Source organism: Ornithorhynchus anatinus, chromosome X1 (genome assembly GCF_004115215.2).
Source record: "Ornithorhynchus anatinus isolate Pmale09 chromosome X1, mOrnAna1.pri.v4, whole genome shotgun sequence".
Lineage (NCBI taxonomy): Eukaryota > Metazoa > Chordata > Mammalia > Monotremata > Ornithorhynchidae > Ornithorhynchus > Ornithorhynchus anatinus.
The window spans coordinates 11,279,042-11,292,112 of NC_041749.1; the positions used below are offsets into that span (position 1 = coordinate 11,279,042).

The 13,071-nt window shown below is 44.4% G+C and overlaps 2 protein-coding genes across 2 annotated transcripts in view; one reads left to right on the forward strand and one right to left on the reverse strand.

The window, feature by feature from the left end:
• Window positions 1-4,392, reverse strand: part of ANGPT2 (angiopoietin 2) — a 77,651-nt gene extending 73,259 nt beyond the window's left edge. The window contains exon 1 of the mRNA XM_001505808.4: window positions 3,601-4,392. Coding sequence (XP_001505858.1) covers window positions 3,601-3,888 — 288 coding nt within the window. The 5' untranslated portion in view covers window positions 3,889-4,392. The remainder of the gene's footprint in view (window positions 1-3,600) is intronic.
• The window catches only part of MCPH1 (microcephalin 1), a 269,454-nt gene that overhangs the window by 172,338 nt on the left and 84,045 nt on the right, over window positions 1-13,071 (forward strand). The gene's annotated exons all lie outside the window — the stretch shown is intronic.

Below are 13,071 nucleotides of genomic sequence, written 5' to 3' on the forward strand. Positions count from 1 at the left end.
GGTAACTTGTTTTTTAATAGGAGATACGTAAAAGTATTTGAAAATGGAGTATACTGGAGAGTGTAATATCAAATAAACATACTTATATAAGTACTGAGGCTGAATACAAATACGTTCAAGTGGTGTCAGTAAGTCCATACTTAGTATGTATAAAATGGGGATTAAACTATGAGCCCCACGTGGGACAATGTGTTTACCTTGTATCTACCCAGCGCTTAGAACAGTGCTTGGCTCATGGTAAGCGCTTAACAAATACCAAAATTATTGTTACAAGGGGTAGCAGGGAAAGCAGCGTGGCTCAGTGGAAAGAGCCTGGGCTTCGGAGTCAGAGGTCATGGGTTCGACTCCCGGCTCTGCCGCTTGTCAGCTGTGTGACTGTGGGCGAGTCACTTCACTTCTCTGCGCCTCAGTTACCTCATCTGTAAAATGGGGATTAACTGTGAGCCTCACGGGGGACAACCTGATTGCCCTGAATCTCCCCCGGCGCTTAGAACAGTGCTCTGCACATAGTAAGCGCTTAACAAATACCAACATTATTAAGGGGTAGAGATGACTGATGGGTTATTATGCTTTGAGGTGCTGGCAATTCATCCAAGAAGGCTTGCTGGAGGAGGTGAGAGGTCAGGAGGCCTTTGATTACGGGCAGAGCCCCGAAAGTTGTGTTATCCTGTGTTGTAAAGTAGTCATTTAAAAGATATTTTAGTCTACACCCTCTGTCTTTTGTGACATCAAATTCATCCGGCCATATTTATTGAGCGTTTACCGTGTGCAGAGTGCCGTACTAAGCGCTACAAGTTTTAATTCATATTTCAAGCACTATGAACCAATTTAAGAAAGGAACCTTCTTCAAGTGTTCCACTAGTGTGAGAGATACTAGAGCGGCTTAGCTGCGGAGTTAAAAGTAAATGGGACACTTGCTGCTTCATTGCACACTAAAATGTTTATTTTGCAACATAATTAATTTCCATCATCTGCATTCTAAAGTAGGATGTTCCACTCATATACTTTTCATCTTTCACTCACATATTTGACATTTCCTTTGGCTCTAGATTAAAGGGGTGGCTGAGGGATTCTTGGAAAGTGGGCAGAGCATATTCAGAGCTAGAGCTAAGCATATTCAGCTAAATTCACTAAGAAACTTGAAGTAATCATATGCTTTATGTTTTAAATATGTTTTAAAGCTTCCTAGCATTCCATATTTCATGGTCCTAGCCTCAAAACTAATTTTTTTTTTAAGGTTCTGCAAAGGGGAAAAAGTATATTTTTTTCAGTCTTCTTAGGAAATAAGTAATTACAACATCTGACTGACAAGTGATACGCTTTCACTGAGCTCTTCTTTCTTTCTTTTATTGTAACAGTAGCAAACTAATGTTATTATAGGTAATATTAAGGAAACAAAGAATTAATAGGGCAGCAACCAATCTCTGCAAGGTTTCCTTTTGCCTTTTTAGGCAACCCTCCTTGCAAATCGGGTGTGAGTCCCCAAGCCAGGGGAAATTCAGGGTTTGACTTTTTCAGGTGTACTTTCTAGATCGAGGAGATAGGGTAGAGAGCAGGTGTTTAACCTACAAGAAGGTAAACAGAAAGTCATCCTGTAGGGCTATCTAGTTAGAACTCAAAAGTGAGACTGCTAAAACCCAATTGTCCCTCTGTCCCTTCAAATATTTACCAGTTGAGGAAAGAAAGATTTGAGTTTGAGTTGGCCTCCCAGCCTGGCTTGCTTGCTCACCCTCTCCCCATACAGAATTTCGGGAGGGAGAAGGGCTAATTTGGCTCAGGGGATGATGAGATTCTTTACAGGGTCTTAAGCTGACTTGATGTCACTTAATGAAGCAAACACAATTTAGCTAACTCACTCGGGGTGAAACATTCTTTTATGCTCCTTGGCTGTTTATTTTAGGAAATGCCTTACCAGCTGGATAGATTAGAATGTTTACTACTGGTGTGTCTTTCATCCCTTTCTAAGGATTGGTCTTTAACTGTGGCACAGTAAAAGTGGGTAGATCATTAAGTACAGCATAACAATGGAGAGAAGGAAACAGGAAGTAAGGGGCAGGTAGGATTTTCGGTGTCCTGCTTTCAAATCGCTGACCTTATATTATCACGTATCTGTAAGGCCAGCTGCAAACTTGCCTGTGCAAGCAGGGAAACTGCGTTTCAAATGGTACTGCTCGTTCTTGCTTCTATCCTCACGGATAAAGTAAACCTTGACCAGAGAATAGCCACAGAGGAGATAGCGATAACTGTTTACAGATGTTAGAATGGAAAATTCCCCAGTTGATACCTTTTCCCCGCCTGGGAAAAGGACCCTCCTTGGGGCGAAATTTCTAGAGGGATACCAGCCCATCTTGTAGGGATTGCTAGTCCCATAACTGGTGAACGAAAACTGTGGCCCCTAGCAAAGTTCTTGCAGGATTAATTAAACCGTAAGACGTACGGACTTAAGGGGAATGAATCATTTAAGGAGTAACGATCTCTTGCAAGATGAAAATGGGCTTCCTCCTACCCCTGCTTGGAATTTATAACCCATGGTGAAGTGAAAGATCACTCCAAATTGAGAAAATAAACTATTCGCTTCGACAGACTGTTGCCCGGTGACTGAATGCAGTTTTATTCCCAGCTCGCTGGTTATGTAGAGTTTTAGTCTGTTCACTATTTTAACATCGTCTTCCATTCTGGACTAAGACTTTTAGACAGACTGATCGCGTGACAGCCGATGGAGTCCCTGAAGCCTTTTCCTTTTTCCTCCGCAAAGAAATGAACCCCCGCTTTTTATACAAAACACAGCACTTGCGTGGAGAACGCTGTCGCCTGAAGCCCCTTCCAGCTCGGGGCATAACGTTTTGCTTTAACTTTTCTTGTAAACTCTGCGATACAGAGGAAGAATTACAGTCTGCAGACACGTCCGGGAAGCTTTGGAAGCGACATCAGTTCAGCTTAACTGATTCTAAACATTACTTGCAGATGGGCGTATTTTCAGCCTAGTCTAGAGCGAGTCGCAGAGCCGAATCCCAACGGAACCTGGGAAAAATCCGTCCCGTTTCTAAACCTGCCGTGTTAAAGCGTTGTATCCTGCGGTCTCTTTTGCTTAATTTCCTCTAATCTGCCAAGGGCGTTCAACATCCAGGAAATTGGCAGACCACTTGAGTCCAGGAGGGAACTATTGCCCCCCTTCGTTATTTACCAGCAATTAGCGTGATTATCACGGTTTTCCTGATTCTGGCCCTGTTGTGCCGCTTACGACTTCCCCTACATGCCGTCGGCCAGTTTATAAGGTCCCTAGCCAGGGGTGCTGCAGAGCGGGGATTACTCGAAACAGTAAAGTGGATGCCTCGCAGAGACCTGTACCACTCCCTCCCCCCGGCCCAGCCATCCCACCCCCGCATGTATTTAATAAAGATCTCTAACTTCAAAGGTAGGGTTGCTGGGAGTTGATTTCAGTCTCCTTTGTGCGGAAGGCAAGACGACTCCACAGGCAGAGGAGAAGTAAAAAGTTCAAGCCTACTCTATAAGCGCTCTCTCGATCGCATCCCTTCGAAGAAAGGGAGCGATACCCACCGAGGTTGGGTCTAAGCGCGTTCGCCGAAATATTTCGCCTACCTTCATGAGCCACTGCGTGTTGTTTTCCATGATGTTCTCCAGAACCTGGAGTCTTTGCACCGAATCGTCGTAGTCTAGCGGGGCATCCCTCTGAACGGCGTTGGAGAAATAGGCGCTCGAAGAAGAACGGCAGTTGTCCGTCTCCGGTAAGAGGAAGGTGTAGCTGCACGACCCGTGCTGAACCTGGTACTGCTTCTTCCCGATGGTGTCCATGCTTTTCCGAAAGGAGTTGTAGCCTGAAGCTAAGACGAGATCAGAGCTCAAAGTAAAAAAAACAATGAGCCACATGCTTCTTTCGGTGATCAGGCAGGAAACCCGCAAAACTTCTGTACACTCAGAGAGAGTCCAGGATCATCCAGCTATCTGTCTCGCTGTGAAATGCTCTGCTAGGCTGCCATGTGTAAAGCACACTGAGACTTTTTTTTTCCTCCCTTACCCTCCTAGCAGCTCAGTTGGTTAAAAAAAAAAAAAAAAAAAACCAACAACAACAAGAAAGTGCTGTCTTCTCTCCAGCCGTCCCGCGAGCTGTCAGATGCGAAGAGGAAAAACAAGCTTGTCCCAGTTGTGAGACCGGTGTGCGCTTTCAAAGTACGCTGGGATGTTTTCTTTTGTTTCTCCTTTGGCCAGATTCTTCAGCTTCAGTATCCGAATCAATCACTTTCCTTTCCTTATATGATAAGTTGATAAGCGCAGCCAGACATGTGTAGCTAAACTGCTCCTCCCTCCCCGCTCAGCCCTTATCTTCCTGTAGGGGGTCATTGGCAAGGCAACAGGAAAATCAGAGCGTTCTGCTGTCCAGTCGATACTGTAGGTTTCAGAAAGCCTCGGAAAAAAGGCTAATCAATTATAGGACCCCTGGGTATTTCCTTAAGCACCACCCTAATTAAGTGTTTCCTAGACAGAGAAATCAGTGTGCCTTTGCCTGAAACGCATTTCACGGCGTAAGCTGGTAAAATATATTGGAGGGAGGGACTCTAGCTTTCAAGTTTAATCATGAAGTCCCTGTCCCTTCCTTTAGGAAAAAAATAAATAAAGATGCCAGGAACCCTCGGTTAGGTTGACTATTTCAAATACGGGGGAAGAAGTTTTGCCATGGTAAACTCCGTTTTGCTCCTTCATAAGAAGAAGATGTTTCAAGGGAATTGCTTTAATTCTGAACTGGTCAAACTCTCCCTGACTCTATTTCATTCCTAAATCGTTCCACCTCGCTCCCTTTTTTATTTCTTGAATGCTGTTTTTAGGGTCGATGGCCGTGCTTTCTGACAAAAGTGTAAAATGCTTTAAATATTGAGATGCATTCTAATCGTTTATCCGGACAAACCGATTGAAAGAGTATTTCTCTTTTCAGTGGGGGTCAGTGTGAGGAGAGGCGGGAGATCTAGGAATTGCTCCGAAAATACAATTTTCTATCGGGCTCTTCCAAAACGACTCCACTGAGCCCGCTGGCCTTAGCCGATACAGTAGCGATACCTGGTTCATCAGAGAAGAGTCGAGAAACGCCCCCCCCCGTCCCCGTCCCCGTCCCCGTCCCCCAACCAGCTGTTCGAGCCTTTGCTCGGTAGAAGGCAGGGGAGGGGGTAAGGGGAGGAATCACTTTCTAGTCCTAGCGGAGATCAGTTTACACCTCAAAGCCCGAGATTTCACAGACTCAGGAGAGTGAGGAAAAAAACTTGATTGCCTTGAAATGTAGCCAACGATAGGACTATTTATTGTTCACCTCTACTAAATAGCTGAGAAATGATTTTCTTTAACTAAACATTCGGTTGGTTGAAGCTAACCGTAAAAGCCCAAACTGGTACAACTAGAAAAAGATTTTGCTTTTTAACTTGTGCATGAACCGGGAGTCGTGGGAGGATTGGTCGTCCTGGATTCTCGGAGTCTCCGTCTTTCCAGGAGTCCGGTTAGGGAGAGGAGCGCTTCTGCAAGGCTCTCCTGATCGCCCTCAAAGCCCCGGAGAGGCCGGTCTGGTGAGGAGCGCACGGGCCTATGAGTCAGATGGTCATGGGTTCTAATCCCGGCTCGGCCACGTGTCTGCTGTGTGACCTTGGGCAAGTCACTTCGCTTCTCTGGGCCTCAGTGACCTCATCTGGAAAGTGGGGATAGAGACTGTGAGCCCCATGTGGGACAGGGACTGTGTCCAACCTGATAAACTTGTATCTACCCCAGCGCTTAGAACAGAGCTTGGCACATAGGAAGCACTTAACTGGTACAATAAGAATTACGGTTATTAGGAAGGATATGGTGGTCCCTGTACCCGTTTGATACTTAGATTTTACAAAATTCGAGTAGTCGGGGGATGGAGGGGAGAGTCAGAGAAGCAGGTGATACATCGCTCTGGCTGTGAACACCTTCCCCAAGAGACCTCAGAAGCTCAATTTGACCACCTACCGTAACACACTAAATACCCATCAGAGGATAGCGGCTCTCCAGCACGCCCTCGTACTGAATTTGAAGCGGTGAGCTGGGTATCTCCACCTCCAGAAAGTATTCCCAACCCATGTGGAGAATGAAAGTGATGGAATTTACTAATATCCATGGAGCGATCCTCGTTCCCAGCTGGTCACTGTATAATTGGAAAGGCGGAGTAGCCAGAGGGACCAGAAGTGTTTATTTCTATCTCCTGGCCTGTGACAGTGAGCCTTCGGAAGGATTAGAAGTTAAACATAGTCCAGATCCATTTCTAGTGAGCAAAACGGACTTGACTAGGGTTCTTGAAACTGTTGATTATCAAACAAGACACTGGGTTTTCCTCAATGACTTGCTGACAGGATAGCAGGAGGCAGATGAGGTTATAAAAGGAGAAATATTATTATTGACATCTCAAATTCAGTCCCGTCTGCCCGACCTGCCCAATTTTTTTTTTTTTTTTTTTTTTGCTAACGGCCCCTGTCGAACAGCTGTACTTTTTATCGTTTATTTTCTTTATCGGGTGTGTTTTTACCGCACATGTGTAGTCACTTGGGATTTGGGCTGCTAGCTTCACCCTTCCTCCTCCTCGCTCTCTATCTCTCTTCGTCTCTGACTCTTCAAACTTCTAGTCAGCGGTCATTGAGCATCACCGTGCTCCTTGTACCTACTCTCAGGGAGGCAGCGTGAAGAGTTCATATCCTGGTCTCCAGTGCGAAGTCATCATCCGGTCTCCCTTGACTACACTGGAAGATCGACTCTACCTCTGTGCCCAGCTTGACTAAGAAATAAAAGCAATGAGTGTAGACAATCATAAGGGATTGGAATGCAAGGGGCTCTAGACTCTAATCGTTTGAAGGGGAATCGATAACTGATGTAATTTTCCTGACTGTTCAAGGAAGATGTTCCCAGTTGTCCATGTAGCAAAAATTACTTCTCTGTGGGAGGAACGTTGATTCTTTCAGACCACTAGGTGGCTGTTTGCGTCAGGGATAACAATAATAATAATGTTGGTATTTGTTAAGCGCTTACTACGTGCAGAGCACTGTTCTAAGCGCTGGGGTAGATACAGGGTAATCAAGTTGCCCCACTTGAGGCTCGCAGTCTTAATCCCCATTTTACAGATGAGGGAACTGAGGCACCGAGAAGTGAAGTGACTTGCCCACAGTCACACAGCTGACAGGTGGCGGAGCCGGGATTCGAACCCATGACCTCTGACTTCCAAGCCCGGGCTCTTTCCACTGAGCCATGCTCCTTCTCTATGCCAAACTATGGTTCACTGTTCAAGTCCAGAACCCTATTTAATCTAAAGAATTAGATAACCGTGGCATTTGTTAAGCACTTATTCTGTGCTAATGATAATCAATAACAATGGAACTTAAGTGCTTACTATGTGCTAGGCCCTGTACTAAGCACTGGGGTTGGACACAGTCTCAATCCCCATGCCACAGATGAGGTGACTGAGGCCCAGGGTAGTGAAGTGACTTGCCCCAGGGCCCAGCAGACAAGTGGCAGGGCGGGATTAGAACCCATGACCTTCTGACTCCCAGGCCTGTGCTCTATTCACTAGAGAAGCAGCGTGGCTCAGTGGAAGGAGCGAGGGCTTAGGAGTCAGAGGTCATGGGTTCTAACCCCGGCTCCGCCACCTGTCAGCTGTGTGACTTCGGGCAAGTCACTTCACTTCTCGGTGCCTCAGTTCCCTCATCTGTAAAATGGGGATTAAGACTGTGAATCTCACATGGGACAACCTGATTACCTTGTATCTACCCCAGCGCTTAGAACAGTGCTTGGCACATAATAAACACTTAACAAATACCAACATTATTATCATTATGCCAGCACTGTACTAACTTCTGGTGCAGAATCAGAATAGTCGGTTGGCCCGTCTCACATGAAGCTCAGTCTAAGTAGGAGGGAGAACAGGTATCAATCCCCATCTTCATTGGATGTGATCGAGGCACGGGGAAGTGAAGTGACCTGCCCACAGTCACCCAGCAGACAAGAGGCAGAAGCTGGCTTAGAACCCACGCGCTCTTTCTGCTAGGCCGTGCCGCATCTCGTATTTGAATCGGGCCACCGGTCATCGGAGTTGGCGGCCAGCTTCTTCCGCTAGCCCCTCCGTCGACTGGGGCGGGATCCAATCGTCCCCGGGACCTCGATCCAAGCGTGGGAAAGGGTAGTGAGTTTAGGAGACTACCTACTGCGTGTCTGGTAGCACGTTAACCCCTCCTCCCTTTCCCCCTCTGATGATGGACATTCCAGGGCAGGCACTTACTGGCTCACCACTGCAGGCGATGTTTAGTCTGGTCCTTGGGGGACAAGGTTTGGACACTCCCTGCTCAATGTATCGCCGTCTACATTACACGTACGCTGCTGCAATACACTTAATGACCCCCTCGAGGTCTAATATATTCAAGGCTTCTCTCACGGTGTCCGAAAGAAATATTTTCTTCAGTAACTAACGGGATGTGAAGAAGATACGCGCGTACGTCAAGTACGTCGGAAAGCCAGGTATTCGGAGGTAAACTGCGGCCTGGATTTTTATCCGGTTGCCCGTTTTCGTCTGATCTCTACAGTAACTGTGGCATTTATTAAGCGCTGCTACAGGGTTAGGAGGTTGGGCGTGTTTGCTGGCCGACGTGGAGTTCGTAATCTATTTTATGCCCCTTTTATAGATGTGGAAAATTAAGGCCCAGAAAGGTAAACTAATTCGCCCGAGATGACACAGTGCGTCCGTGGAAGAACTGGGACTCGAAACCTGGTCTCCAGACATCTGTCAGTCAGTGGACTCGGTGTTTCTCATTTTTCTCCAAGATCTAGTGATTTCTCCTCTGCCTGGCTGCCTTCTGGGTTAAACTGAAATCGTGATTGGGATAGGTTTATCGGGCCATGCTAACCTCGGTATTTGACAGGCGTGGGAGTGCTCAAATTCCAGAACTCTTCCATTGCCTAACTTTTGGGGCATGCATCTTTAGCACCCCAGTAACAGGACAGCTCAGCTATCTTGGATTGATTTTCACTGCACAGAGGAGTCACTGAAAGTTGTATGTGTGCACGTGTGCACGGCTCTGGGCCCACATTCACGAATTTAATGGTGAATAGATAGGTAAAACTTGGAAAATATATTAAAAATGAAGGCCTAATTTGGGGAAATGTTCCAATATCAATTTTCTAAAGGGTGCCATTATTAGATTACAGTGAGAAGCACCGTGGTTTAGTGGAAAGAGCCCCGGCTTGGGAGTCAGAGGTCGTGGGTTCTAATCCCGGCTGCGCCACTTGCCAGCTGTGTGACTTTGGGCAAGTCACTTCACTTCTCTGGGCCTTAGTTCCGTCATCTGTAAAAGCGGGGGGTGAGGGCTGTGAGTCCCACCTGGGACAGATTGATTAGTTTATACCCACCCTAGGGCTTAGAACAGTGCTTGGCACATAGTAAGTGCTTAACAAATACCATCATCATTATTGTTATTATTAACCAGATGCCAAGCAAAAGATTCAGGAAAGATCCAAACGGATGAGTTTCTTCTTTCTTAAGAATGAAGATCCCTTGTGATGCCCCAAGGACAGCTCCATTCTGAAAAGGAAAAATACTAGAATGCTACAGTTGATGGTGCTGGGGGTTTTAGAGCAAATGGGACATAGAGTGACTCATCGCCACCTCAGTTGCAGAACTTCAATCGCATTGCGGAACCAATTCTTCCAACGCCCTCCACCATCCGCTCAGGTCCATTTTCCAGTCTTTATTGATGTTCTCTGCTACTAATTCTAGGTGTAAAGCCCACAGAGAACACTTTCCTGAGCGCCACTGAGACACGTCTCGGGTGCACACAGCCTTTAAGGCCCTGGGTAGACTAGCTAAGGAGCAACCTCAAAGCTCCTTTTAAAATAAGATCCAAGTCTTTCTGTCTGCCTCCTGGGGACGGGCATAAAACCTGCTTGCGTGTGTCAGGAGCGGTGAATTCCAGGGAGTGAAATAAAATCATGCCCGTTGCCACCGTCTCAAAATTCTTCTGGGAAAACGGAAGATCTCTGTTTAGTTCCGACCGTCACCTCTCTGAAATGCAGTCTCACATATCCCCGGTGACAGAATCCAGGTCGCTACTAGGGACTTCTTGGCCTCGGGTCCTCTTCGGTCCAAAGCAGCTGGGTGATCTATGGAAGACCACCGTGGCTCATTCATAATGCCGTGGTGTTCCGCGATTTGTAAACAGGAAGAATCTCGGGGGGAGTGCACGGATCGATTTTTCGATAGCACAGAACCAAAATTGTAATTGGTACCTTTAGTGAAAGAAATCCACAGCAGTTGCCAGGGTATTTTCCTAAACATAAAACTGAAAATTAAATCGTTTTGACATTATTTTTAGTTTCTTCTTCTCAACATCCTCCAAGCGTGCCGTGTGCGGTCCCTGGCCCCCCTCCCATTTCATACTGAAGGAGGGAGGAGTCTAACTCAGTATTTAGGACTCGAATGATCTCTGGGCTGCGATACTGCTGGCCAGTTTAGCATATGATTTCCTGCTTGAGGGGGTAGTTAAGGATATATATATATATAGTGTTTGACATTGAATAGCTGACGCAGTAGTTTTAAAGTATAAATTAAATCTTTCCCTATTAGAAACTGGCATTCACCCTGTAGTATTCACCTTTGAAAAGGCGATGAAATGTATATTTTGTCAAAACTCAGTATTTCTGCCAGAGTGAAAAAAAAAAAAGCTCTTTGCCAGATGTGCTTCAGGCAATTTCCTTTCCTGGGAAATAGTAATTTCCCCTACAAACCAGTGGTGTTTTTCTTCCATACAGTAGTATGAATACAGTACTTTACAAGATCTAATGCCTAGCTACCATGGCCACTATCTTTGATAATTATCTTTTCACTTACAGCTATACAACTTTTGTTCGACAAAAGGGTATCGAACTAGTTCAGTGAGCGGATAGTGATGGGGAACGAAATGATTGATTCAGTAATATAAGAAAGACCTGACCTCGTTTTAATCTATCAGATGTCTGACTGTCTTTTTAATAGCTAGCCAATGACGGTATTGTAGTGTTTGTTTGTGTTTTTTTGACATTTAATTTTGAATTAAAGTGAGAAATGAGACAATTAGGAAGAGAATGGATACTGATAGTTCATTATTAGATGGCATTTACCATTCCTCAATCCTGAAAGCATAACTTTTTACCTCCCTAATTGCTAATGAAATATTGAAGTTACAAAGTAAGTAATATATAACTTTTGGGGGAGATTTTGACAGCGGAGGACCTCTCTTCTACTGGGAGCATATGAAATCTTATAGCGAAATAATAATGTCTTAATTACCAGAACACTTTAGAAATCCTCTCCCCCTCCCCCCCACGCCGCCCCCAATTGGTGAAATTCTAAGGTCTGAAACCATTTTTTATTCCATTTGCTTATCCTAAAACGTAATTTTCTTTCTCTGGGAATTTTATGGAATGTTTCTTCTTCCCATAAAGAACAAATGCCAAAAAGGTCAAGATACATAAACCACAACATCAAAAAGCAGTGACTGAAATTGTAAACCAACTGACGAGAGCATTAGTCTGATAAACTCTTGCCAGTCATTCTGTGGCCTGTTTTTCCCCCCAGAGAAAGAAATGCTAAATATTCTGTTTCAATGAACTGAAAACAATGCACATAATTTCCTGATGACCCCTAAATTAAAGAAAACCAACTTCTTTCTCTTTGATTTAAACAGCATTTCATTAAAAGTTTTAAAGTGGGTTTCTCCATGACAGTTCATTAAGTTTTATGTGACACAGTCCTAATTTAAATGAATTTTCAGAGAAAGAAAATATCAAACATACTGAATATAAAGTCTAGGAGTTACATAAAGTGCAGGTCTCTTACAGTTGTGTAAGAAAAAGTACCGAGGGACATCACCGTCGGTAAGACGCTACATCATAGCTGAGTCGTAGTCTCGATATATTTTTACTTAATATGAATTTGCAGAATTTTCATTTTATTGAGAATGTTTTTTCCCCTAAGGAAAAATTGCTAAATATTCTGTTTAAATGAACTCAAAGCAGTGCAAGTGCCTTTACAGTAAATACTGCAAAATAGAATATCCTGCTCTTATTACCGGTTGGTACAAATAGTTTTGTTTATGACATACAACAAGATTCAGGCGTATGACTCCATTTTTATTTTCCATTCCATCCTGTTTGGTCATGCTTACTTGATTTCTAAAAGCATCCTGTGCAAAATTGGCCTGGGCTGGTGGTTAAATACAAATCTGCTGCACATTTTGAGGAAATATGAAAAATAAGACTTTGTCATTCTGAAAATATATATAGGAAGAAGGACTTTTGAGTCAGCAGATTTGTTTTTTAAGATACAGGATGTGATGACCTATTTTACTTATGAAATCATTTAGATAGAACCCATGTAAATATTTCATTGATTTCCCAGTGACCCAGTTGGTATCCATCTAGTTTCTTCTCCTTTCGTGAACTTCTAAGAAATACTTGCTTCGACATCTCACAGGGTGTGATGGTCTTTCATTAACAAAAAGTATTTCCCAAGAACCGTTATTTCAACCTGATAATCGGAACTCGGAGAAAAATTCACGTGAAAGAGAAAATGTAAAGGAAGCGAGAAATTGTGCTAAGGAGCTAAACAAAGGTTTGGGAGAGAGACAGGACTTTTGTGGTAGTGGTGAGGAGGCACTTAGTTCCTGACATCTGTTTCCCCCACCAAAAAAAAAAAAAAAAAAAATCGGTTGCATGTTTGAAAAAACACACAACCCATTGAGAAACGTTCCCGCAAAGCTTTCTGCAGGGCAGCATCATATGTTTTCCCCTCTCCTCCGCCCGGAGCTTGAAGTTGATTTTGGTGATTTTCCAGGCGGCGCTGAAGTTTTTGAAATGATTGCCTATAAAGAGAACCAATATATAGTAATCAACAAGGAATTTTTTGGTACTTACTTGCTCCCTCTGCTGGTTTTGTAACTCTTTTGGGATAAAAGATGTCGGTGGAGCAGTAGCAGTTCGGAAGTTGGGTGGACATTAAATAGTCAGAGCCCTCTGAGTTCTGTTTCAGGTCACGTTCGA